Here is a 22,982-nt window from a genome sequence, read left to right on the forward strand (position 1 = left end):
AACAGCCTTTACGGTAAAACAAGGGTGGCGATGGCGTTGCATCCGAGCACCTTCATTGGGTCTTGACTAAGCGGAGAATAATGTGTCATATGTGACTATGATTTTGGCACGTCCCTGCCCGAAGAGGCCCTGAAGAGAGAATTAGGGTTTTGAGCAATGAGGCGCTCTCTACTTTTGAAAGCTACAAAATGTCGTCTCGTCTTCTTCAATTGAGTTCCCATGGAGGTAGAAATGCGCTTGTAGCCTTACGAAAGAATAAATTGTACGGCAACATCACCTCTTTGCTGAAACGCAATGAAGCAACCATAAGCTACAATGACAAGGTAAACCCGTCTCCGCTGCGGCAGGCAACCAAATGCTAGATCTTCTTATTTCTTGCGAACAGTTCGGACGAGATCTACCTACCATTGTTCAGGAATATTCGAAAGCGTCTACTGGCCTTTGTAAAATTACAACACTCCCCAACGGCATCCGTGTAGCTTCGGAAAATACTCCCGGTCATTTTGGCGCTGTCGGTGTATACGTGGATGCCGGTAGTCGGTACGAGACCGAGCATACCCGGGGTGTGAGTCATATTCTCGATCGTCTTGCTTTCAAGGTATGCATACCAATAAGTTGGAGGAAGGCCAGTGAGGCTAAAATGGTTACGGTTTGCAGAGCACGGCAAATAAAAATGCCGACGAAGTGGTGGCCGAGCTGGAATCTTTGGGTGGCAATATTATGTGTTCGTCTTCGCGCGAATCGATCATGTACCAGTCCGCCATTTTTTCGCAAGATTTGAATCGGGTGCTAGGATTGTTTTCTGACGTTATCTGTCGTCCCAACATTGAACCCCTGGAAGTCGAGGAACAACGTCAAACCGCGCTGTATGAAATTGAAGATATCTGGTCAAAGCCGGAAATGGTGCTTCCCGAAATCCTTCACACCGTTGCTTACGAAGGCAATACATTAGGCAATCCATTGCTTTGTCCTCCTGAAAATCTCGCCATGATGACGCCGGAATTAATCAAATCATATATGAAGACGTGGTATCGCCCGGAACGTATGGTCATTGCGGCTTGTGGTGCTGAGCATGATCAAGTGGTGGAATTGGCGATTAAACATTTCGGTCAAGTACCCAAATCAGAGGAAGATCTTGATTCGGTTAAAACTCACGCCAAGGCCTTGGAACGACAAGCCAGCGAAAAAGCGGGAAATAACAAATCGTCGTTGGTGAAATCCCTGTTTGGAGCCTCGACTGCTTCGTCCGCTGAACCTACAGCGTACGACTTGGCAACCCGACCTTCTCATTATACTGGCGGCACGCATTTCATGGACGGTGGACGTGAATCTCCTCTGAACCATGTGTATATCGCGTTTGAAGGTTTATCGATCAACGATGACGACATCTACGCCCTAGCTACGCTGCAGATTTTATTAGGCGGTGGCGGATCCTTCTCGGCGGGCGGTCCTGGCAAGGGCATGTACTCTCGATTATTCACCCATGTCTTAAATCAGCATTACTGGGTTGAATCATGTCAGGCGTTCAATCATTGCTACACAGATTCTGGTCTTTTTGGTATCTCTGGATCATGTCCACCTGAATACACCAACGCTCTTGTCGAAGTCATTTGCCGCGAGTTGGATTTGGTCTCCCGTAACGACGTTGGCCCTCATTTGTCGGTGTCCGACGTGGAGCTGAAACGTGCAAAGAACCAGCTCAAGAGCTCGCTGTTGATGAACCTGGAAAGTCGTATGGTACAACTGGAAGATTTGGGTCGACAGGTTCAGGTGCACGGCAAGAAGACGGGCATTGATGAAATGTTAAATCATATTGATCGCGTGGATCTGGCGGAACTGCAACGAGTAGCCAGCCGTATCGTTCGTGGTGCAGTTAGTGTTTCAAGTGGTGGCAGTGGCAAAGCATCGGTGGTGATTCAGGGCGATTTGCGTGGCTTAAAGGATGTCAACAAGGTTATTGAGAAGTACGGTCTCGGCAGCGGCCAATAAAATAGATAACAAAAAGATAAAAAAAGTTGATACACTAGAAATCAATCGCATGGAAAGAAAAGAAAAAAGAATTGTAGATCATCCTTGTATTCCCTCGTTTATCTTTTCTTTTTATTGTTGTCTTTTCAAATACATGGATCTGTTATACAGTTGACCGTGACCTTGGGGATCACATTCTCTCTGATACAACACCAGAAATTGTGACTTGCTTTATTGGCAACTCCCACTCGGCTTGCCGTTTCGATTGGCACTCTGGGTTTCCAAAACCAGCCAACGTGAAAACGACAAGCTAAAGCCAATCAAGAATAGCTGCTTGGCCATGGAACAAAAACGACGTGTCTGCTACTTTTATGATGGTATACATTCTGGGCTTTATCTTGACGATGTTGCATCCACGGAAGCTATTATTAAGCATCTACATGGATCGATACTGTTCTTGTTCGTGAAATGACTGATATTGCTGCCTATTGTTTGATAGCCAATGTTGGCAACTACCATTATGGCCCTGGTCATCCCATGCGACCCCACCGTATAAGAATGTGCCATGGCCTTGTTATGAATTATGGCTTGTACAAGAAGATGGAAATCTATGTAAGCATTTCGTATTTCTCCCTTCACTGTGGTGCCTTGATAAAAACTGATCGACTCGTTTTGTTGTATATTTATTCAGCGTGCCAAACCCGCCAACAAATGGGAGATGACCCAGTTTCATACTGACGAGTACATCGATTTCCTTTCGCGTGTCACACCAGAGAATATGGATCAGTATCAGAAAGAGCAAGCCAAATGTAAGAAGATGCATGATTTTGCAACATGGTCCATCTTATTTTTCTCACATCCTTGATAGTCAACGTCGGTGATGATTCGCCTGTATTTGAAGGCTTATTTGAATATTGCGGCTTGAGTGCTGGCGGATCGATGGGTAAAAGCTGACAAGAACGCAAAACGCCCAAAAATTGATCGCTGACGCGGATTGTATGTAGAGGGAGCGGCTCGACTGAACCGTGGGTTATGTGATATCGCCATCAATTGGGCTGGAGGGCTGCATCATGCTAAGAAATCCGAAGCGTCTGGATTCTGTTATGTAAACGACATTGTTCTTGGTATTCTGGAACTGTTACGATACTATGCTCGTGTGTTATACATCGACATTGATGTGCATCACGGCGACGGTGTGGAAGAAGCGTTTTATACTACTGATCGCGTCATGACTGTGAGCTTTCACAAGTATGGTGAATTTTTCCCCGGCACAGGTGAACTCAAGGTAATTGCACAATTGGTTCTGTTACGAACACAGGGGGCACAGGTGCTGATTGTACGTATGTGCTTTAGGATGTTGGTGCAGGCAAAGGCAAATACTACAGTGTCAACTTTCCTTTGAGGGATGGTATTGATGATGAAAGCTACAAATCTGTATTTGAGCCAGTAAGTATTATAGCTACAATCTTTAATGGACCACGGTTGCAACAAGTTTTAACACTGACTTACCTAGGTAATTGAGAAAGTGATGGAATGGTACCGTCCCTCTGCTGTTGTATTACAATGTGGTGGTGACTCGCTCAGTGGTGATAAATTGGGCTGCTTCAATCTGTCAATGAAAGGTAAGACAAGGATCCTTTATTAACGCTCACTTTTGATTTAATCAAGGCCAGAAGCTTTACTCACGTAAAATCGAATTTTTCTTTTTCCAGGCCATGCCAACTGTGTGGAATACGTGAAGAAGTTTAATCTACCTACATTGGTGCTTGGTGGTGGAGGTTACACTATGCGCAATGTGGCACGTGCGTGGGCCTATGAAACGGGTGTGGTAGTCGGTCAAGAAATTGGTCCTGGTTCGTAGTGTTCTTTTTATTTTTGCGATATCCGTGCCAAGTGAGTGTAGGAAAAACTCACCGTTTGCTTTTTTTCGTAGATATGCCATATAACGATTACTATGAGTATTTTGGACCGGATTACAAACTTGACGTGCGTCCAAGTAATATGGAAAACATGAACACACCCGATTACTTGGAGAAAATGAAGTAAGTGTGTGCTTTGGCGAAAATATGCGTTTTACCCTGATCCTCCTCTCAACGTCATCTCCTCGCAAAACCCAAAGGATGCAGGTCTATGAAAATCTTTCAAGGACATTATTTGCTCCTAGCGTTCAGATGCAGGGTAAGTTTCCCATTGTTCCTTGTCCCTCCCCCCGTCCCCAGGTTAATTATGAAATTTCATTATATCTTAAATATCACATTTAGAGGTACCTGGCGATCACATCGTCTCTGATGATGAAGACGAAAATGATCCCAACGATCGATATCCACGTATGTACAACGGACACGCGCCCTATCACATCCCATTCTAACAATGAATTATACTATTTAGAGTCGTTCTGGGATCGTCGCATTGTTCCAGACAATGAATATTACGATTCCGATGAAGGAGAAACACAAAATACACCCGGGATGAAAAAGAGCCGACATTATCAAGCTTATGATGACGATAATCATGAGTATGACGGAGATGAGAGCGATGGTGGACAAGCGAACGGCAAAGCACCGTCCGCGGACAACACACGAGCTTCCTCCATGAGTATCGATGACAAGCAGCCTATGGAGATTTCTCAAGATGAAGAAAGACAAATTGCAGAGGCTCTTTTGGATGACAAGGTCAAGGTGGAGCCAACGGAATCCAACGATGGACTAAAAGAGGACGAGGATGTGACGATGACGGAATCCGCCAAGCAAGATGAAGCCTCCACGGAACCAGCGTCGGCGGATAAAGGGGGTTCAGGTACGATTTTTTTTTTTACTGCTATTTGATTTTGGCGGAAAATGAGCCAATTTAGAAAAAGATGATGGCATCGTGATATTTGATGGTTGATCTCCGAATTAGCCGTGTATGAGACTAATAGTAATGTGGTCAATTTCTTTAGCTGATGCGTTGAAATCTGAATCATCTGCGATTGCACCACCCAATCCGCCTACGTCTGCCAAGAGAAAAGCCGTCGATGACAGTGAAGAAGAGGGTGAAGTGGTTTCTCACAAGTCGACTTCACCGGCACCCAAAGAAATCAAGGAGACGATCAGCACCACGAGTACCACCGAAGCACCCGCGTCTCCGAAAGTGGATACCGAGGAACCGAAAGATAAGGTGGAAAAACAAGAGCCCATGGATATACTGGAAGAAGGTGAAATACCAGATAGTCCGACCGACAAAACTGCATAGTTCTCTCACACCCATCCAACCAACCTCACACGCACCCACATGAATCATTTTTAACTGTTCTTACTTTATAAATTCGCCATTGCCATTGTTTTGTCCTCGCCAACTTTTTTTTTCTTGATCTGTCTTTGAACGGTATGTCTCATGATAGTATCTCGGTGAGCACATCTAGGAAAAATGAAAGAACGAAAAAAATGCAGAATTGGTAGCATTGCCAAATATGGCAGGGTACTTGGACAAAATAGACAGACAGGCACGGGATGAGACAATAGATTGCAGAGCGTGGACGCTTCCACCATGAAAAATATGCAGGTCAATTGTTCAAAGAGAAAAAAAAAAAGCAATGGTATGCATAAAGGACCCTTTTGATTACAGAAAGAGTAAGCGATCTTAGCTTACTGTACCACCCACCACCAGCCAATCCCAATCATGCCCATGATGAAACAAAGAAACCGACATGGAGAAGAATATCCATATAAAGTTACGGCCTCACTGAACTTTTTTTTCTGTAGGGAGCGTATTCTAGCCTGCATCATCAACAATAAAGCGTTTCATTTTAAATACTAGGGCAGAGAGTTTAACGATGATCACTATTTTGGCATCTGTGGAGATGGACGTAGAACACGTTAACCATGCAATTTATAGTAGCTATTGTCCATAAATACATGAAACGGCGGGTTTCGTTCATTATCCTTACGGTCGATCTCATTGGATAGAATGTTTATATTTTCGTGAGGTTCTTGGCAATCAAATACAAATGATCGATACATGAAATGACCAAGAACATGAGGTAGTGATTATCTTGGCTTATTACTAATCTATTATCTACCTAGGAAAAGGTGAATGGAAGTCTCGAGATGTTACCGTTTCCCGAATAATGGAAAGCGATTATATTGCGAAATGTCGCGGAATTTCAAAGGGATGGATAGTATGGGGAAATTCTTAGCGTAGAAGTCCATTGTGAATTTTTTTGTCTGTGTGGAAACCAAATCACTGGTGGGAAACCAGGGAGTCTGTGGCATACAAGGGGGGGAAATGAGGAGCCAGATTTCGCTGAGCACAATGGAATAGGATGATCTATTAACTGTAAATGAGTTACATTATCAATGATATGAGAGTTCACCTTGAAAAGAGGTAAATATCCGTTGAACTGCCAACACAGGCCCGTACAAAGAAATTCAGATGAGTAGACAAGGCAGCATCGGTTTTCCTGCTGAGGAAGGAGCACGAGAGGGGAGAAAAAGGACGAGAAAAAAGATAAAGACGTAAGAAATGAAAAAGTAAAAAGCGACAAAAAGGTAGGACAAGGGTGGAATTTCCGGATCAACGACTAGCTAGCAGCCAAGGTATAAGAAAGGAAAAGTATAATAGAAGTAACGAAAGAAAAATAGAGGAGATAAGAAGGAAGAAGGGGAGGTTTTCCTTTTACTTGTTGGGGGGTCGGAGGTGGGGGGACCAGTAGGGTAAGAGAGGGAGAGCGTCCTTTTTGGTTGAATGCTCATAGGAGAGGGTCGCTTTTCTCAATGGCACACGGACCGAGTTCAATTTTGGTGGGGGTGATGAGGTTCGAAAAAGCTTTTAAATAGACCAAAGCTTTTTTGCTTTTCGGTTCGCCCATTTTCCCTTTAATTTTGCTGTTCTTTGTTTCTCTATGATGCCGAATACCGCTTTATCGTCCACCCATCCCACCGCCACCGTCGATCCCACATCGTTATTGGGTAAACGAATAGATCACAAAACCATTGGGCTCGTGTCGATCCTTGGTATCGGCGCCTACGGTGTTGTTTACCTTGGTCGTCATATCTACACCGGTCGACCTTATGCCGTAAAATTGCTAGCCAGCAATAAAACCACCCAGCAAGAAATCGAACTTCATTCTCGACTGTCCAGTCACATCAATGTCTTATCTTTCGACAAGGTGGTTCGTGATGGAAGCATGACGTTTTTAGTTTTGGAATACGCCCCTGAAGGCGACCTTTTTGCCGCCATTGTTCACCCGACTCATGGGTTGGCTGGTAACAATCGAGCGATTCGACATATCTTCCTTCAAATTATCGATGCCGTACAACACTGCCACCAACACGGAATTGCTCACCGCGATCTCAAACCGGAGAACATTCTCATGTTTCCAAACTGGCAAGTGAAGCTTGCCGACTTTGGGTTAGCCACGTCACAGCTGGTTTCTGCAGAATTTGGCTGTGGATCTTCCTTTTACTTTTCTCCTGGTACGTCAAAAGCGAAAAGCAAAACGGAGACCCAAAACAGTGAGACTAATCCAACATGCACGTTGTCAATAGAATGTCAGGGTGGGATGATACGTGGTCATCAGCGTATTCGCGGTTACAGTACACAACAGAATGATATCTGGAGTTTAGGTGTTATCCTGATTAATTTTACGACTGGACGAAATCCTTGGAGACGAGCCAATATGCAGGATACCACCTTTGCAGCCTACGTTCGCAACCCACATTGTTTCTTCAAAAAGATATTACCCTGCATCTCTGACGAACTCGACAGCATTTTATCGCGCATCTTTTGCCTGGATCCGGCCCTTCGTATATCACTGCCTGAACTTCGGTTACGCATTCTTCACTGTCGTTCATTTACTCGTGAGGAACAACAGCTGTTGACCGAACTACCTCGCCCTATCCGATCATCGCCTAAAACCACGAAGACCATGCATCCAGCGCTACCGTCCATGGAATACACGCATTCCACTGCGCAAGCCATGCTTCACTACGTTGGCGATTACACTGATGAAATCGAGCATGCAACCACCGTTTCTCCTTGTCCAGTCAAACCCTGTATTGCATCGCCGACAGCTGCCGTGGGTTTGCGTGGATTCAAAATTCACAGTTCCACGCAACCTCGCCGGTCTTCAGTGCAAGCCGTTCCTCCACCAGCATTCCCACCACCATCCTCACGTTTACCCCCTGTGCCTGTGCCTGCCCCTGTTACGCCGCCCACACCCGCTTCCTACTCCTCTTCATCCTGCTCCTCGTTGTCTTCCATCGACTCAGCCGATTACCCCCACAGTGTCGCTTCAACCCGAAATAAGCATCAAGATACGGCAGTGGAGATTGCCATCCATCATTTTCCTCTAATGAACTTTATTCACTCATAATCAACTACTATTTACCACTATTATTCTAATGTCACATCTTCTGTTTAGGAGAATTGCTACTTTTTTTTTTGTTTCTATTTGTATATTATCATACCACATACTCAAAAATGCATCGTACATACTAAAAGTTTCAAAAAGGAACAAGATTAAAGTTTACCACAATTTTCGGCTTGTTTGTTATCAAGAATCCAATCCTCCTAGCAGGTGGTTTTTTTTTTTTTTTTTTTTTTTTTTTTGTTTCCCTTTCCTTTTTCAATTGATTGTAGTTTTCAATTACTTGAAAACGGCATGCTTTTTTTTTCTCCTTGCCATCAACCGCAAAGATAAGAAAGTAAATCGAAATATGTTCTAATCGAATGTTATTCGTACCTCATGCTATTTGGTTTATTGGCTTACACTGATTGCAACGCTGTTGCTTTGTAAAGTAGCATCAACTCAATAAGGGGCTATCATGTATGAACAAGGAACGGCGTATCGTAATATATCCTGTCATCTATTGACAAGATCGTAAGCCCGATTTCCGGTTTATTGACATAAGGATCAAACTGGACAGTTACAAATAAAAAAAAAAGTTGATTCAAAAAACAGGACGAGCCTGGATCAACCTCGTTCTACTTTCGTAACAATTATGGAGAATACATCTTGTTTTATCCTTTATTAACATTTTTTTTGTCTATGGTGATGATGATAAGAGATAAAGAAAGGAAAAAACAAGAAATCAAAAAAGAAATGACTGAATTAGGAAAAGGTATCAATTGTCGTTATTTTCTAACTTTGGTATGTAACTCAAATCGCTGAATGAAAAGAGTCGAGATAACGGTGAATGCGGCAATGATAACACATGCAAGGAAAGTGTATCGAAGGGCGGTTTGGTAAGTCTCAAGGACAATCTGCAAGATATCCTGAGGAAGCAACTGTCGGATTTCGGTCATGGATTTACGGGCAATCTCGATATACTGTTGTTTGAAATGGTTCAATATCCGTCAGATTCTTCTCCCTAACTCTTTGTGGACTCCGTTTCTCCACGCAACCACCCCTCTCTTCTTTCTGATGCATCGGTTTTTTTTCACCGTCATTATCCATTTTCTTTGTCACATATCCGATTTTTTTCATGCTTCCAGCCCTGCATCTCAACCCCCCCACTCCCCTGCTTCTATATTTTTTGAAATCATCCCTACCTTGTCAGCATTGGGACCTGTAATCTTTTCGCTCAATTCGCTCTTCACAATGGCCTGGAAAATAGCCGAAGTGGCGGAGATACCAATAACACCGCCCACGGAACGGAAGAGATAAGACATCGACGTGACAGTAGCCATTTCTGGAAAACCTCATGATTAGCTTTTCACCTTTTTACCAGATCGAAGTCATCAGATCATGAATGCTTACCACCTTGACCAACGCAGGATAGCATGGCAATAAGGGTGGTAGTGATAAGGACACCCATTGAGAAACCATCCATGAGTAGACAAATGAGCAAAAACCAAAGCGGGGTAGTCGTTGTCCAGCAGGTAAATCCGATCATGGATACAAAAGACATCACAGCCGCCACAATTGTAATATTGCGGTACTCGCCGGTACGTGACATCCACATACCGCACAGTACGGATCCAGTGGAAACAAGGGCAATTTTAGGTAAAAAGAACAAACCAGCTTGAGTAGGTGAGTAGCCCATCAATCCCTAGCGAGTTACAAAACGCAGTTGAATAGAAATGCACATTTTCCATCTATCACCTTAAAAATTACCTGGAAATATAATGGGGTAACGTAGATGAGAGAAGTCGAACTCATGACAGTGCAGAGGTTTGTCATGGAACAGGCCAAAGGGGTGCGGCTGGAAATGATTTCCCAGGGCATAAGCGGATACAGCGCCACCTTGGCTTCAATGATACAGAACAAAACTGCCAACACTATAGAAGCCACCAAGCAGCCGACGACAAGAGGATCCGTCCATGATCGCAGATTACCACCGAGAGACGTCGCCAATAAGAAAGCAATTACTGACAGAACAATTGTAATAGCGCCAAGATAATCAATCTTCTTCAATCTTTCCCAAAGGGTGGTCGAGGGTTGTTCCGCGAGATTGTAGTTGGTCAACAAGCAGGAAGCCACATAAATGGTCACGAGAAGAAAAGGCAAGTTGATGTAGAAGCAATAACGCCATCCAATGGTGTCAGTAATAAATCCGCCCAGCGGTGCACCAACCACAGAACCGACCTACAGGAACGATCAGACGGGAATGGGTCAGCTGAGTTAAAAATCCAAACCGTCGTGCATCTCTTTTTTTTCGTAACCTAACACTTACAGCGTATGCAATGTTTCCGTAACCCTGGTAAGTACCTCGGTAGCGCAAAGGAACAAGGTCACTGGTAATTACCGTTGTCATCTAAAACATCGTGGGAAGCCGTTTAGTTTCTCAGTGATATTTTTCTTTCCAATGGCACGGTGACAAGGTGGCACACAACCTGACACTTACCGTATTAATACCTCCACCACCGATACCAGCAACGGCACGTGCGAAAACGAGACTCCAAAGACTGTTCGCAGCTCCGCAAAGCCCGGATCCAATGAAAAACACCGAAGTAGCAAACATCAAAGCGGTTTTGCGACCAAAAACGTCCGAGATGCGGCCATCTAACAAAAAAAAAAAATTCATGGTGGCCCAAATTCAGCTTACTCCATTCGTCAACGCTTTAAAAAATTAAAAAGCGAAAAATCTGTGCGACAGGTCACACTTTCATGCTTACACAATGGCTGCAAAGCGGTATAACTCAGCATGTAAGATGTAGCAATCCAAATAATCTCATTTGATCTGAACCCATTCGTCAATAAACCAAAAGACTGCATTACCAAATTCCTTTCAAATTCGCCCCTGGGATAAACAACTCACTTTTTAAATTCAGTGCCAATCTGAGCATAAATGGTGGCAACAATGGAAGAATCGAGCGAAGATAACGAAACACCGATCCAAAGACTAATGCACATTTGTTGTGATGAGAAAAAAAATCGAAAACGGCCTTTCGTGAAAAAAGCGGCGCTTTCTTACCCCAATAACACGGTGTAGAGTGATGCACCATTCAGTCTGGAGTTGACCAAGTCCTCTTCAGCGATATTACATGTTCCTGTGGAGGAAGATGGGTTGATCGGATCGTCATCTTTGCTGAGAATGGACGGTGGGTTAGAAGTGAGAATTGTCACATGGCCGTCACTCAGGCTGCTGGTGCTGCTGCGACTAGAAGAATGATAGTTGGGACGTTCTTCCCCGAGAAGAGGTCGACTCTCCTCTCGCTGCGTAGTCATAATAAAATAGACGTGAAAGAAAAAAGAAAGCGGAAGAAAAAAAATGGAGATGAAAAATTTAGGTTTATCGCAATTAAACATTTTTTGGTTTGTTGTGTCTCCGATTCACAGACCGAATCGTAGCATTTCCGTCGTCCGGACCTGAAGGTTGGCAAAAGTCAAGGAGGCTTACCATCTGCAGCAGTGATGCGGTTATACATTGCGCCGACAGCGACAACAGTATCACGCTCACATCAAAAAAACTAATCAGATGGGTTCCAAAACAACCTAACTTATTCCATTCTTTGGTCGCCCAATTTCCTATTACGGAAGTTCTATGCATCTTTTCTGTGAGTTGTGTCTAATATTTTTAAATGTAACCCCAAATCCAACAGCCCCTCCAACATCACGTATCTATTGTCAGAGTATGAATAAAACATTAAAGGTGACGCCAAAATGCCACGAAACAAACAAATCGAATCAAAAATTCGGCCTCGGAAATCTACCCCATGCAAGGCTCTATGTTTCTCATGAGCTGGATGGCTGCTACTAAGCAATGCTGGGAAATCCAGGTACAGTGTCAAAAAACGATTCACCGGTTGTTACAATTTTAAATTTGTTGGGATTAAGCAAAAATACTCAATTCTTTTTCTTCCAATAGTAGAAAATATAGTCGAAGCAAACTGTGTACAGTCATTGGGGTCCATCGACATGGTCCTTACTGAGTTTGTCGGATATTGTTTCAGCGGACTGCATAACACAAACTCGGAAACTGAGTTCTGTGACTTTTCTACCAGATGGACCAGATCCAACGATGCGTACCCTTTTTTTTGTATATAAAATTATCGCTTTGATATCATGAATTAAGATTGGGGTCAGCAGTAGCCTCTATGGTGGCAATTGGAGTGAACCTTTGATTATTTATAAATTGGCACTTCCTGAGATGAAAAATCTAACTCATTGTTCCACAAATCATGGCGCCGTTTTGTTGACCCATTACCAAAAAAGAAGTCGAAGTGGTATCAAAAAAAGCATACCTGCAAATATTTGGTGACATCGATTAAAGAGATAAGATTGATTCGTAGATCCAACCGTGCTTACCGTTACTAAAGTTGGTAACTCGAATAAGAAGTTGTATCGCATCTTCCGTTAGCTTCTGCTGTATGCGTTAGGGCAAGGATATCGACGAGAACACATCGACTATCCTTAGTTTTCAATCCAGCTTTAAACAGTACGAAAAGTTGTTAGAGCGGAAGACAGGGGAGTTTATACCACTCTTTCAGTCGTGTAATAACCCTTTTCTTTTATAGATAGGTGATTGAATGCTCGGCCCATTTGGCTGAACCAAAATTTTCCAATAAACTGGCCGGCCAAAAAACGGTCATCGTCTTTCTCGCTAGAAAAAAAAATAGGTGAAACAATTGGTGCGGTAATAAAAAGAGTGATATTAAAGTACCAGGCACAGAATTTACATAACCAAAGTTTTCTCGGGGAGCTATTTATGACCGGCCTATATGGGCTGATATGCCTCAGCAACTGTCATAGGTAATGCAGCGATTCCGCATTTCCCACAAAATAAGAAACAGTCTCAATCTGCGTTTAAACAGCTTCAGTCACCACGATATAGACACCTTTTTCGTTTCTGTCAAGATTCTTTCCCGTTTGCTGATAACCCTGACTATACTGCTAAAAAAAAGAATGCCCCTTCTATGATGGATCATTTAATTCGTATTACGCAGCACGCAGACATGTTTCACGAACACATCGCATGCATTTGATTGCAAGAACAAAGGGTAATCGAGACAAGGAATTCATAGCATTTACTGCCGCCGATGTTGCAAAGCACCCTGATGCCTCTGTTGCATCGCTTGTTTCTCGTGCCTTGAAACGTTCGACAATAAACAGCAGCTCTCAAATCATGTAGTAACGCAGTACTAGGCTCATTTGTTAATGATCCTTCCGCAGGTTCACGTACGGAAACCTTGTTACGACTTTTACTTCCTCTAAATAGTCTAGTTTGCCCTAGTTCTCGCTTAAAGCCAGTTGTTGCCAACTAGCCGAAAACAATCTCATATGCTCACTATGGCCATTCAATCGGTAGTAGCGACGGGCGGTGTGTACAAAGGGCAGGGACGTAATCAACGCAAGCTGATGACTTGCGCTTACTAGGAATTCCTCGTTGAAGAGCAATAATTGCAATGCTCTATCCCCAGCACGATGAAGTTTCAAAAGTTTACCCAGACTTTCCAACCAAGGAATAAAAAACTCGCTGACTTCATCAGTGTAGCGCGCGTGCGGCCCAGAACATCTAAGGGCATCACAGACCTGTTATTGCCTCAAACTTCCTTCGACTTTAAGCCGATAGTCTCTCTAAGAAGCCAAATGTGAGCCGAAGCCACATGTCATGTAATTATGCTTTGCTTAATATGAAAAGCTAAAGACTGATTTCATATCTTGGTATAGTGGAAATCAACCTGCGCAACCAGTACTTCCCCCTGAAACGCATCGGTGGGTTGTTAAGGATCAAGACATCTCGCTTAAATTTGATCAATTCCGCAAGAGATGCGTGGAAGTAAACAGATTTAGCCTTGACGAGAATTATAATGAATTGCTGTACATTTGCTTTCTTCTGTTTGTTTTTATGCGATGCTAATTTTATTCTCTAAATAGTTCCACTTCCGGAATCCTCGTTCTCCAAAAGCGCTTCGATTATCGAGTCTTGCCGACCGATTTGTTTGCGCCAGAGCTTTTGCGATGGATGCGTTCAACTCTGCGCATCTTATTCGAATCAAGAATATCCTCGCGGTAAGATTACATGTTCATTGAAAAATTATGTTTTATAGCTCTTTTAGACGTACTCATATTCTTCCTTAGAACTACATCGACAATGTCATCAACGAGGATAAAGCGATCATTCAATTACTTGATCTCTGTGCAACGTTGAACGAGTATGAGCAGTGCGTTGTGCGCGCCATCACTGGATTGTAAGTGCTTTCAATTAGTCTTATTATTTCTTGATATTTACTATGATGCATGGCCTAGAATCCCGTCACTATACGATTGCAATATGCGATCGCTGTCCGAAGCCCATTTCTCTTCCAGTTATATTCATCCGTTTATGGCTAGGCTGGTTTCCTGTAAGCATCCTTCGAAGGTCACCCATCGGCAAGTCATTATCGACTTTATTTTCTGTTCTTTCTAAGACTCTTGTTTCGTTGGATAGCTCCAATATTGTGGCCGATGAAAATGCCACTCGCTTATTTTCCAGTGTTCGTGTCTGACAAGTTGGACAAATCTGAGAAGTCAGACATTTGTCAATCATCACGACACGGACACGACGCTATTTAATTGTCTCATGAGTTCGCTTTTCATTTTCAATATTCCCAGTCTTCTTACCTTCTGATCACAAGAAAGTTACCTCAACCTTTTCACGATCGACTTGTTGGGAGCACTGAACTTTCCCCTCACTGTTCCAGAAAAGGAGGCGTTCCTATAAGCTATTAAGATGTTTTCCTCTTCTAGTCAGATGCGTCGTTCGCCCCTGCTGGCTGCCACTTTTTGGGACCAGAAGCTTGGTCTATGAAGAAGTACGATTACGTTATGCTGGTATTTGGCGTTGCACGCCCACTCCTTGCAAGCAAATAGGCGGAGAAGCTAAATCACTCTTGCCATTCCGGGAGTTTGTTTGGTGAAGCAGGTAATATCGAAAACCGTCGCACTGCTGAAGCGCTCCGAAGCCGCTAATATTCTGTCTGTCGGACAGTGCTTCCACAGGAACAAGACCGAAAGCTTCTATAACGCTATCGTGAAGTAACTTCATCATCAGTTTCAGATGGGACTACTTGATGAATAAGCATCCACAAGGTCGCCCAGAAACCATTTCTTGAACAATGACTGGTTCACAAGGCGTCTGCCATTGGCAACAAATTGCGCAGGCCTTGTAGTCGTGCCTACAGCCGTTAAATTTGGTTACATTTCGGTTCTTACGGCAACTGGAGACATAAAAGCCATTTTCAGGGAACGATAAGAAGCACAGAGCTTTCCGCACCACCCGGATGAGGCGTCCAGTGAAACCGCGCATAATTGATTCAGGAACACTCGAGAAGAAGGTTAGGATACTTACACCCGATGGGCTGAAGGGATTCTCACCGGTGACTCTGGTGAATCTCCTGATTGGCTGAACGAAAAAATCTCTTGCCTTACCCTCACCAACGCTTCACTGGTGAGGGTGGGAAGGTGGATTTCTGCGCTCTTTGGTATGCTGAGCAATCACATTTATATTACAGCTGGATATGCTCTTGCTATTAGAGAATTATGTGTCTTGAAATGCCCTGAACACGCCCAACATCAAAGAAAAAGGGCAGGAACTATCAAAGGGATAACGAGGTACCGTTCCATGTGAAAGGTGATGTTATATCATTATCAATAATGTTTAAGTCTTCCTTTTGGTATGTTTATTTTTTGGCGGCATACAATCGTGTTCTTTTGATGTTTGCAATAGTTGATATGCCCTTGATGACTACCCGCAGGGACAGCTGAACATGGGTTACATTGATAAAAATTTCATCAGAACCCGAGAGAAAAGGCCCGCCGCAGTTTTGCTTGCTTCCCTGCTTCCTAAAATAATTTCAACACTCGCTTGTCTTCATTAAAACTGAGGAAATACAACTGAAACTGGAAAAGAAAAATTCCTCACAACGAAGTCAACGATCAGAGATCTAATGCTTTAGGTGGTTTTCGGGAATCCATCCGATAATTCTGATGCGAGCTCGATCCTGCTGCTGTCGGAGCAACTTATAAGCGCATTGTTGTAGTACGTCACAAGCAGTTTATACATTTTCTTTTAAAGTCCAAGTCCGGATAGCGAAATGCGCTGAACTGGCCAATGATCAAAGCTACAAGCTGAAAGATACCTTACCAGTTCCTTCTTCTTTACCGCCACTAGGCATACTAGAATAAATACTTTTTTTTTCCTGAGAAGAAAATCTGATGATAGTCACATAATTTCATATCAAAGTCAGCATTTCATTCTTAGCAAAGACGATTGCAATTTTTGGGAGATTCGGCGTCAGATGCTGCACCTTTACAGGTAACCGAAATCCATTACGCGATCTCTTACTTTTCTTAAATGATCAATGTGGATGTCTCAAAACGTCATTTGATCATGTCAATGATAAAGTCTTTTCCGAACTGCAGTTGTCTTTGCCGAAAACGGATGCCGGATGTCGCTTTCGCGGACTGTATATCGCTTTACTCGGTCAACTGAGTTTCATCTTTAACCGCTTTATTTCTTACCGGATAATTCGGATCTACACAGGGCTGATTCATTTCTAAGGACTGCTCAGAGTACCTACTCTTACTTTAAAGCATGAATTGATGATGATGGTAAAATTGATGTTAATACCGGCAATTATAATGAAAACTACTGACAAAACCTTGGTGTGCCCTGAATGAAAATTTTGACCTCGAGTTGCACAATTCAGGGCGTCAATTTCTTTTTCTCTTTTTTTTCATACAGAATGTGTATCCAGCATTTTGCCTTTTGAGGAAGTTGCACCAAGAAACCCCAATTGCTTTTGGACATGGAAAACGAGAAATGGCGGATTCCAGCTTGGAACGGTGGATTTCATTGGACAGAAATAAACGTTGCTCCGTTACACCGTCGGTCAGAAAAAAATTGGCACAATGCAACTCCATCCCTTTTCCCCCTTCCTCTTTTCTTTTGGTTTCCTTTCATTTTTCTTTATCCTTTCCCTTTATTCGTCGTCGATGGCTTCATTGGATGATATCAGGCAGCAGCAAAAGGTGGACGCCAAGCTTGGATTGACCGGTCTCGCTACGCAGCTTGGTATTAATTGTGCCATGTCGTTTGGTGTGTTGATGGCCTTCAACATCCTGCGACCCAATAATTCGTGTAGGGATTAAAATCCGCTTTTTTCATGATCTGTCTGATGGTTGACTTCACAGTATCCATTAACATGATTCCCGGCCTTTTTTTTTTTTTTTAATCTAGTGGTTTACGCTCCGAAATACAAATATTCCAGTAAATCGTAAGTGGGATCAGCATCCATTCAGCTAAGCACAAATTTTCCAACCGGCGAGTTAATATCATTGAAGCAAAAAACATGTAACGTTGAACCCATTTTCCTTGGCAGCAAGCAACCCCCAGCCATCGGTACTGGCTTCTTTGCATGGTTTAAACCTGTCATGAAGACAGAAGACGATGTTTTACTGGATAAACTGGGGTTCGACGTAGTGCTATTCATACGATTCATGCGGATGCTGCGGCGACTTCTATATAGTATGACTGCAATTGGTGTCTTTGTGCTCATTCCTCTCAATGTTTTAGCCACGTCGTTCACAGGGTAAATATACATGAGGATATTGCTCCACGAGGTGTTCATTGTGTGGACGGATAACACGTTCCTTCCGTCTCTTTTGCAAGACTCAGTGTTTGTTTGTTTGTTCGCAGAGAATGGCCGCCGTATCAAGGACTGGATTTTTTATCCATATCAACCATCAATTACTATGACGGCAAATTTCATTCGGACGGCAATTTAAAGTGGTATTGGGTCCATGCGCTGGCGACATGGGTGTTTTCTTTGCTGATCTATCGGTCACTCTGGACGAATTACCGAGATTATGTGGAATTGCGGCGGCGTTACTTTGAAAGTAATGAGTACCAGCAATCGACGCATGCACGAACCCTCATGGTGACCAATGTGCCTGCTGCTCTTCAATCTGATCAAGCATTGGCACGATGGGTGGACACGTTGGGCCTGAAATATCCACCGCAACAGGTGCTTATTGGTCGGCGGAATCATGAACTGGCGAAATGCGTGGAACAGCATGATGCAGCCGTACGAAAGCTGGAAATTTTGCTATCAAATCATCTCAAAGGTACCAATCTTCGTTCAAGCTGATGTTTTTCTTATCCCACTAAATCAAACCCTTGTCTCAAAAGATGGTACCGTTATTATGGGAAAACGGCCAATGATCCGCGTCAAAAGAGGCGAACCCAAAGTCGACGCCATCGAGTACTATTCCGAACGAGTGGAAACGTTGAGCGAAAAGATCAACAATATCCGATCCCACATCGCTTCCAGCAAAGCCACCAATTACGGTTGGATTTCATACTCTCACGTCAGTTGGGCTCATGCCAATGCGAAACAGTTGGCTTCTCGCTCTTCGGTATTTGGCACCGACAGTCGTATCCGCATCGAACTTGCGCCTCAACCCAAGGACATTGTATGGAATAACCTGTCTCTCAATGAATACGCACGAAAAATGAAGCAGCTAGTCGCCACAATTGTGTTTTACGGCTTTGTATTTCTGTGGTTTATTCCTTCCAGTTTTCTATCCGCTTCGTCGAATGTCAAGGACTTCATTCGACTGTTTCCCGATTCAGACACGTTTCTTGAAAATCATCATACCTTCGTATCCCTGATGAGTTCTTGGTTTACGCCCATTGTCATGGCCATCTTTTTTCTCATTCTTCCAAAAATGCTACGACTGTTATCCCAGCAACAAGGTTACACGACCGAAACAAGCTTGGATCGACAAGTGCTTGCCAAACTTTACATTTTCTTCATCATCAACAACCTGCTGGTGTTTACTGTCTCGTCGACGTTGTTATCCATGTATTCTCAAATTCACAAAGCCGTGCAAGGCAAACAAGAGCTGACGGCTCAAGAATTCTTTTCCACCATGGGCGATAATTTAACCCAGATTGCCAAAAATCTTAGTGGTAAGACCTTCGATGAATGGACAACAAAAAATGCTTTGGATTTCAACAAAAGATCAGGACGGTAAACGTGCATGTATCCATGTTTGTAGATGTATCAGAATTTTGGGTCAATTACGTCTCATTAAAGGGACTCGGTGTGATCATGGAACTCGCTCAACTGTTTGCATTGCTCTCTGTAACGCTAAGGTACAATGACAGCAAATGATGTTTTATATCTCATCCACAGCTTGGGGCTCACGACAGAATAGGAAATTGTTTACCAGACCGAGTCCTCGCCAACTGCAAGGTAAGAAGTGAAAATGACGTAAGAAAAATAACGCTCCCAACATACTGAACGTGAACCTTTATTGTAGAGTTTACGCGTCCGACAGCTTTTGATTATCCTTTATATTACAATGTACTTATTTTCTTTTTCACGGTGGGACTGGTCTACTCGGTGATTGCACCTTTGGTATTGCCGTTTACCTTGATGTATTTATTACTTGCGACAATGGTGTTCCGATATTTGCTCATGTATGCCACGCTTCTCAATCGTGAAAATCGGCAAAAAACTCAATCCATGCCTTTTCTAGGTATGTTTTTGTTACAAAGATCGAATCAGGAGGTCAGATTTGGCGTCTTTTGATCAATCGGTTATTGGCCTCCACTTTACTGTATCAGATTGTGATGATTGGTATTCTGAACCTGAAAGGAGCACGCGTGCCGTCGGTGATCACAGTGCCTTTACCCATCCTTACTCTCCTTTTCAAATGGTACTGCCGTCGACGGTTTGATCCTCAGGTCTACTATTACATGCCAAGCGTCGAAAATCACGTGTCGTCTGTCGATCCATCCAGAAAATGGAATGAAAGCAAGCATGCAGCCGGTTTACGATTTGGCGATCCTGCCTTTTTTGCGGAATTGCCCATCCCAATGATCCATGAACGTGTACGCCACCTTATTCCTCGATTATACGGAGCACGACGCCATCACACGACAGCGAAAACTGTGCAAAGCAATATTACACGACAAAAAAGCGTGAGACATCTTTCGGTACTGGAGGGGAAAAATGGACATGCGATCCAGTTTCAAAGCATTGCGGAAACGGAGCTTGAATTGGATGATTCCACAGAAGGCGTTCAAGGGCTGTACAAGTTTGAAGACAATCCGCCATGCGTAACGCCGTCTACTCCGATCTCGTCTTTAGCAGTAAAGAAGAAGAACAACAAACCAGAGAATAAATACAGTGATGATCAACCACTCATGGGAAATGAAGATGAAGAGGAAGAAGAAGAAGGCCAGGAAGACGACGCATTCCAAGACCAACGAAGTGTTCTGCAGCATCCATCCATGCAATCTTCTGCAAATGCATCAACAATACTGCAAAGCCCGGACAATTTCTACCATAATAGAGATATGGAATACTTTGTGGCCGGCCGATCTTATCGATGGCATGATCCACTCACACTGGATCGACCCGATGTAATTGAAATGGCTCATTTATACCGTGAACGAACCCCGGGGATGACACCTTCATGTCCTCCTCCACCTCCTGCTACGTCGCCAAACACCCAACTGTCGTCGTTGAGGCGGCCATCTAACTATAGATGGTAAATAACTTGTTTCAAGAACTGGCAAATCCAAATAAAGCCGAAACAAAAACATGGAGGGTGTTATTTATGTTGTAAATAAAAGATTTATTATTTTTCGTTTTATCCTTTTCAGATAAATAAAAAACAAAAATGGAAGCAAGCATATGATTGTATTTTTTATTCTCAAACGCTTGGCATCATTATATAAAGTGTTCTTTGTGTTAAAGTTACTTTTGTTTCTTTTTTTTTTCTTTGGCACTTCCCCCTTTCTTGACCAGGTCAGGATGGAGTAATCACAAGGTTGGCTGGATAAGGACTGATAAACAAGCAAGCTTGTTCATGCCAACTTGTGCGTGGCAATGGAGAGTGACCCAGTGGGCTGACCACCTCAAAAACAAGGTAAATGCAAGTGTTTCCTTTACATCGATATTTATACAATACTCATACTCAACCCCCTTTTCTTCAATCTTTTAATTTTGCATTTTACAGAAATTTTTTGGCGGTCAATCACTTGTAAACAAAAAAGTAGTTAATCAGTCATTTATCTTGTCACCGACGGCCCTTTGTAAAATTTGTACAGATCGACCATGGCCTGATCAATGTAGCATACACTGCATGCGCTGCATAAGTGATGATCATCATCGTGAAAGGAAATTCGAGTTTCATGGATCAGCAAACCACGACTTGTTGGCGGAAAACCTTTTTACGGTTGTGCCACCTGCTATGATTTCCATTTCCGTCCGGCGACTTGATGGTGGAAAAAAAAATGTCATCTATCAAGCGATGGTGGGCAATGATTCAGCTCAGGTACAATAACGTTGCATTGATTGGAACCTGTACCACGCCGTGTCCTTACTTTCTCTTTGGTATTATGCAGATCAAACCCAAGTTCACAACACGTAGATTATCCATTGCATTGCTTACCGGAATTTTTTTTTGCCTTATGTAAATATGAATATCGATACCTGCCGCCTGTAACCCGATTCTCTTCTCAGTGTAAGCCAGTGACTATAATTCTGCCTTGTGTGTATAAAGAATTTGCGTTCATCTTCTTTTTTAGTCTCGAAGCTGGTTATTTTCTTCGACCCCCATCCTTCGTTACAGTAAGTGTATATTTCCGTATTTCAGTCATGACTTGAACTGCGTTTCGTAAAGACTAATGACGACGGAATTAGTTTGTGGTAGAATTCGTAAAATTCTTGTCACAATATCGGGCCCAGGCTAATCTCGTCACTACATAATTTGTAATTCCATCTGTATTTTTTTTTTTTTTTTTCATCTCTTCATTCATCATTTTTTTATTTTTGCATTTGTATAACATTTAATTTCATTATTGTATTACTTTTTTTCCTCATCTTTTGAACACTTCCCATCTTTCTTTTCTGGATCTGGCCCCGACTTACTGTAAATGCTTTATGTGTGTGTGCGCTTATGCCAATATGCTTTGAATCCTTTTTTTAAAATATACTTTTATCTTCATGGTGTGTACGCAAAGTATATATCTTTTTGGTGACAACTCGTTAATGGAGTGTTTCGAACATCGAGACTTGGGGTATCATGGTTACCGCTTTTGTATCAGAGAAAAAGGTAGTACAATATTTTGGAGTTGGAGTTGATATGTTTGCATGTTTCCAAAAACCTTGTTTTGTCGTAAATGGAGATCAAACGCAGGTCAGACCGCAAATAGAACATTTTGTCAGATTAAATTGCGCTTTATTGATTCATGTATCCACAAGCATTCATTACAACTGCATCAAAAATTTGTATTCAGACATTGATTCTATCAATAGATCAACAGCTTTTTCAAAAGAAAAAAAGACGTCTGTTGCATACGGCGGTATCAAGAACTGGACAAAGAACATTCGCCCAAAGCTCGCAGATAGTGGGGACTCCGACCGAGCCGCTGGGACTTTTATTTATTTATTTTGGAAATCTGCTGGTTTTCATCATGGCCTGGATGAAAGGTCCCTCTATAGAAGGCTGCACAAGGCCGAATATTAGGAAATTTAAACGAGATGCCATCCCATCATGGTTTTGGTTTGGCATTATAGCAAGCGGTTGGCGGCGC

General features: G+C 42.9%; 6 protein-coding genes across 6 annotated transcripts; 5 read left to right on the plus strand and 1 right to left on the minus strand.

The window, feature by feature from the left end:
- Positions 1-70: 70 nt before the first annotated feature.
- Positions 71-2,138, plus strand: BYT42DRAFT_569722 (Metalloenzyme, LuxS/M16 peptidase-like protein). The gene is made up of 2 exons (XM_051568317.1): positions 71-598; positions 658-2,138. Exons 1-2 carry the CDS (start codon positions 356-358, stop codon positions 1,987-1,989), a joined length of 1,575 nt encoding a protein of 524 aa, XP_051424059.1. The 5' UTR covers positions 71-355; the 3' UTR covers positions 1,990-2,138.
- Positions 2,139-2,249: 111 nt separating this feature from the next.
- BYT42DRAFT_569724 (uncharacterized protein) lies at positions 2,250-5,383 on the plus strand. Its single transcript, XM_051568318.1, has 13 exons — positions 2,250-2,345; positions 2,468-2,580; positions 2,660-2,777; positions 2,837-2,911; positions 2,973-3,253; positions 3,322-3,414; positions 3,482-3,590; positions 3,681-3,821; positions 3,902-4,010; positions 4,088-4,146; positions 4,230-4,295; positions 4,357-4,764; positions 4,907-5,383. Exons 1-13 carry the CDS (start codon positions 2,309-2,311, stop codon positions 5,197-5,199), a joined length of 1,902 nt encoding a protein of 633 aa, XP_051424060.1. The 5' UTR covers positions 2,250-2,308; the 3' UTR covers positions 5,200-5,383.
- A 1,431-nt stretch (positions 5,384-6,814) lies between these two features.
- BYT42DRAFT_605019 (kinase-like domain-containing protein) lies at positions 6,815-8,505 on the plus strand. The gene is made up of 2 exons (XM_051571114.1): positions 6,815-7,421; positions 7,494-8,505. The coding sequence occupies exons 1-2, from the start codon at positions 6,848-6,850 to the stop codon at positions 8,318-8,320; spliced, it is 1,401 nt and encodes a 466-aa protein (XP_051424061.1). The 5' UTR covers positions 6,815-6,847; the 3' UTR covers positions 8,321-8,505.
- Positions 8,506-8,930: 425 nt separating this feature from the next.
- Positions 8,931-11,302, minus strand: BYT42DRAFT_532669 (major facilitator superfamily domain-containing protein; the record flags this gene model as incomplete). The annotated part of the gene is made up of 8 exons (XM_051565434.1): positions 8,931-9,276; positions 9,499-9,638; positions 9,707-9,998; positions 10,064-10,534; positions 10,623-10,703; positions 10,794-10,951; positions 11,065-11,129; positions 11,208-11,302. 8 exons carry the CDS (start codon positions 11,300-11,302, stop codon positions 9,082-9,084), a joined length of 1,497 nt encoding a protein of 498 aa, XP_051424062.1. The 3' UTR covers positions 8,931-9,081.
- A 2,062-nt stretch (positions 11,303-13,364) lies between these two features.
- Positions 13,365-14,877, plus strand: BYT42DRAFT_546021 (uncharacterized protein; the record flags this gene model as incomplete). Its single annotated transcript, XM_051565850.1, has 5 exons — positions 13,365-13,519; positions 14,060-14,168; positions 14,267-14,401; positions 14,471-14,580; positions 14,820-14,877. 5 exons carry the CDS (start codon positions 13,365-13,367, stop codon positions 14,875-14,877), a joined length of 567 nt encoding a protein of 188 aa, XP_051424063.1.
- Positions 14,878-17,240: 2,363 nt separating this feature from the next.
- Positions 17,241-21,075, plus strand: BYT42DRAFT_569744 (uncharacterized protein). Its single transcript, XM_051568319.1, has 9 exons — positions 17,241-17,510; positions 17,610-17,646; positions 17,752-17,961; positions 18,069-18,496; positions 18,561-19,343; positions 19,433-19,529; positions 19,592-19,629; positions 19,697-19,856; positions 19,916-21,075. The coding sequence occupies exons 1-9, from the start codon at positions 17,282-17,284 to the stop codon at positions 20,934-20,936; spliced, it is 3,003 nt and encodes a 1,000-aa protein (XP_051424064.1). The 5' UTR covers positions 17,241-17,281; the 3' UTR covers positions 20,937-21,075.
- Positions 21,076-22,982: the final 1,907 nt, after the last annotated feature.

Source organism: Radiomyces spectabilis (genome assembly GCF_025331425.1).
Source record: "Radiomyces spectabilis strain NRRL 2753 chromosome Unknown BYT42scaffold_6, whole genome shotgun sequence".
NCBI classification, from domain to species: domain Eukaryota; kingdom Fungi; phylum Mucoromycota; class Mucoromycetes; order Mucorales; family Radiomycetaceae; genus Radiomyces; species Radiomyces spectabilis.

Coding starts and splice junctions, on each gene's coding strand:
- BYT42DRAFT_569724 (XM_051568318.1), top strand. CDS start 2,309: ATGGAACAAAAACGACGTGTCTGCTACTTTTATGATG. Junction 3,254..3,321: donor CCGGCACAGGTGAACTCAAG/GTAATTGCACAA, acceptor TATGTGCTTTAG/GATGTTGGTGCAGGCAAAGG. Junction 3,822..3,901: donor CGGTCAAGAAATTGGTCCTG/GTTCGTAGTGTT, acceptor TTTTTTTCGTAG/ATATGCCATATAACGATTAC.
- BYT42DRAFT_569744 (XM_051568319.1), top strand. CDS start 17,282: ATGCAACTCCATCCCTTTTCCCCCTTCCTCTTTTCTTTTGGTTTCCTT. Junction 19,344..19,432: donor GATTGCCAAAAATCTTAGTG/GTAAGACCTTCG, acceptor CCATGTTTGTAG/ATGTATCAGAATTTTGGGTC. Junction 19,630..19,696: donor GAGTCCTCGCCAACTGCAAG/GTAAGAAGTGAA, acceptor CCTTTATTGTAG/AGTTTACGCGTCCGACAGCT.
- BYT42DRAFT_569722 (XM_051568317.1), top strand. CDS start 356: ATGCTAGATCTTCTTATTTCTTGCGAACAGTTCGGACGAGATCTACCT. Junction 599..657: donor TCGATCGTCTTGCTTTCAAG/GTATGCATACCA, acceptor TACGGTTTGCAG/AGCACGGCAAATAAAAATGC.
- BYT42DRAFT_605019 (XM_051571114.1), top strand. CDS start 6,848: ATGATGCCGAATACCGCTTTATCGTCCACCCATCCCACCGCCACCGTC. Junction 7,422..7,493: donor TTCCTTTTACTTTTCTCCTG/GTACGTCAAAAG, acceptor CGTTGTCAATAG/AATGTCAGGGTGGGATGATA.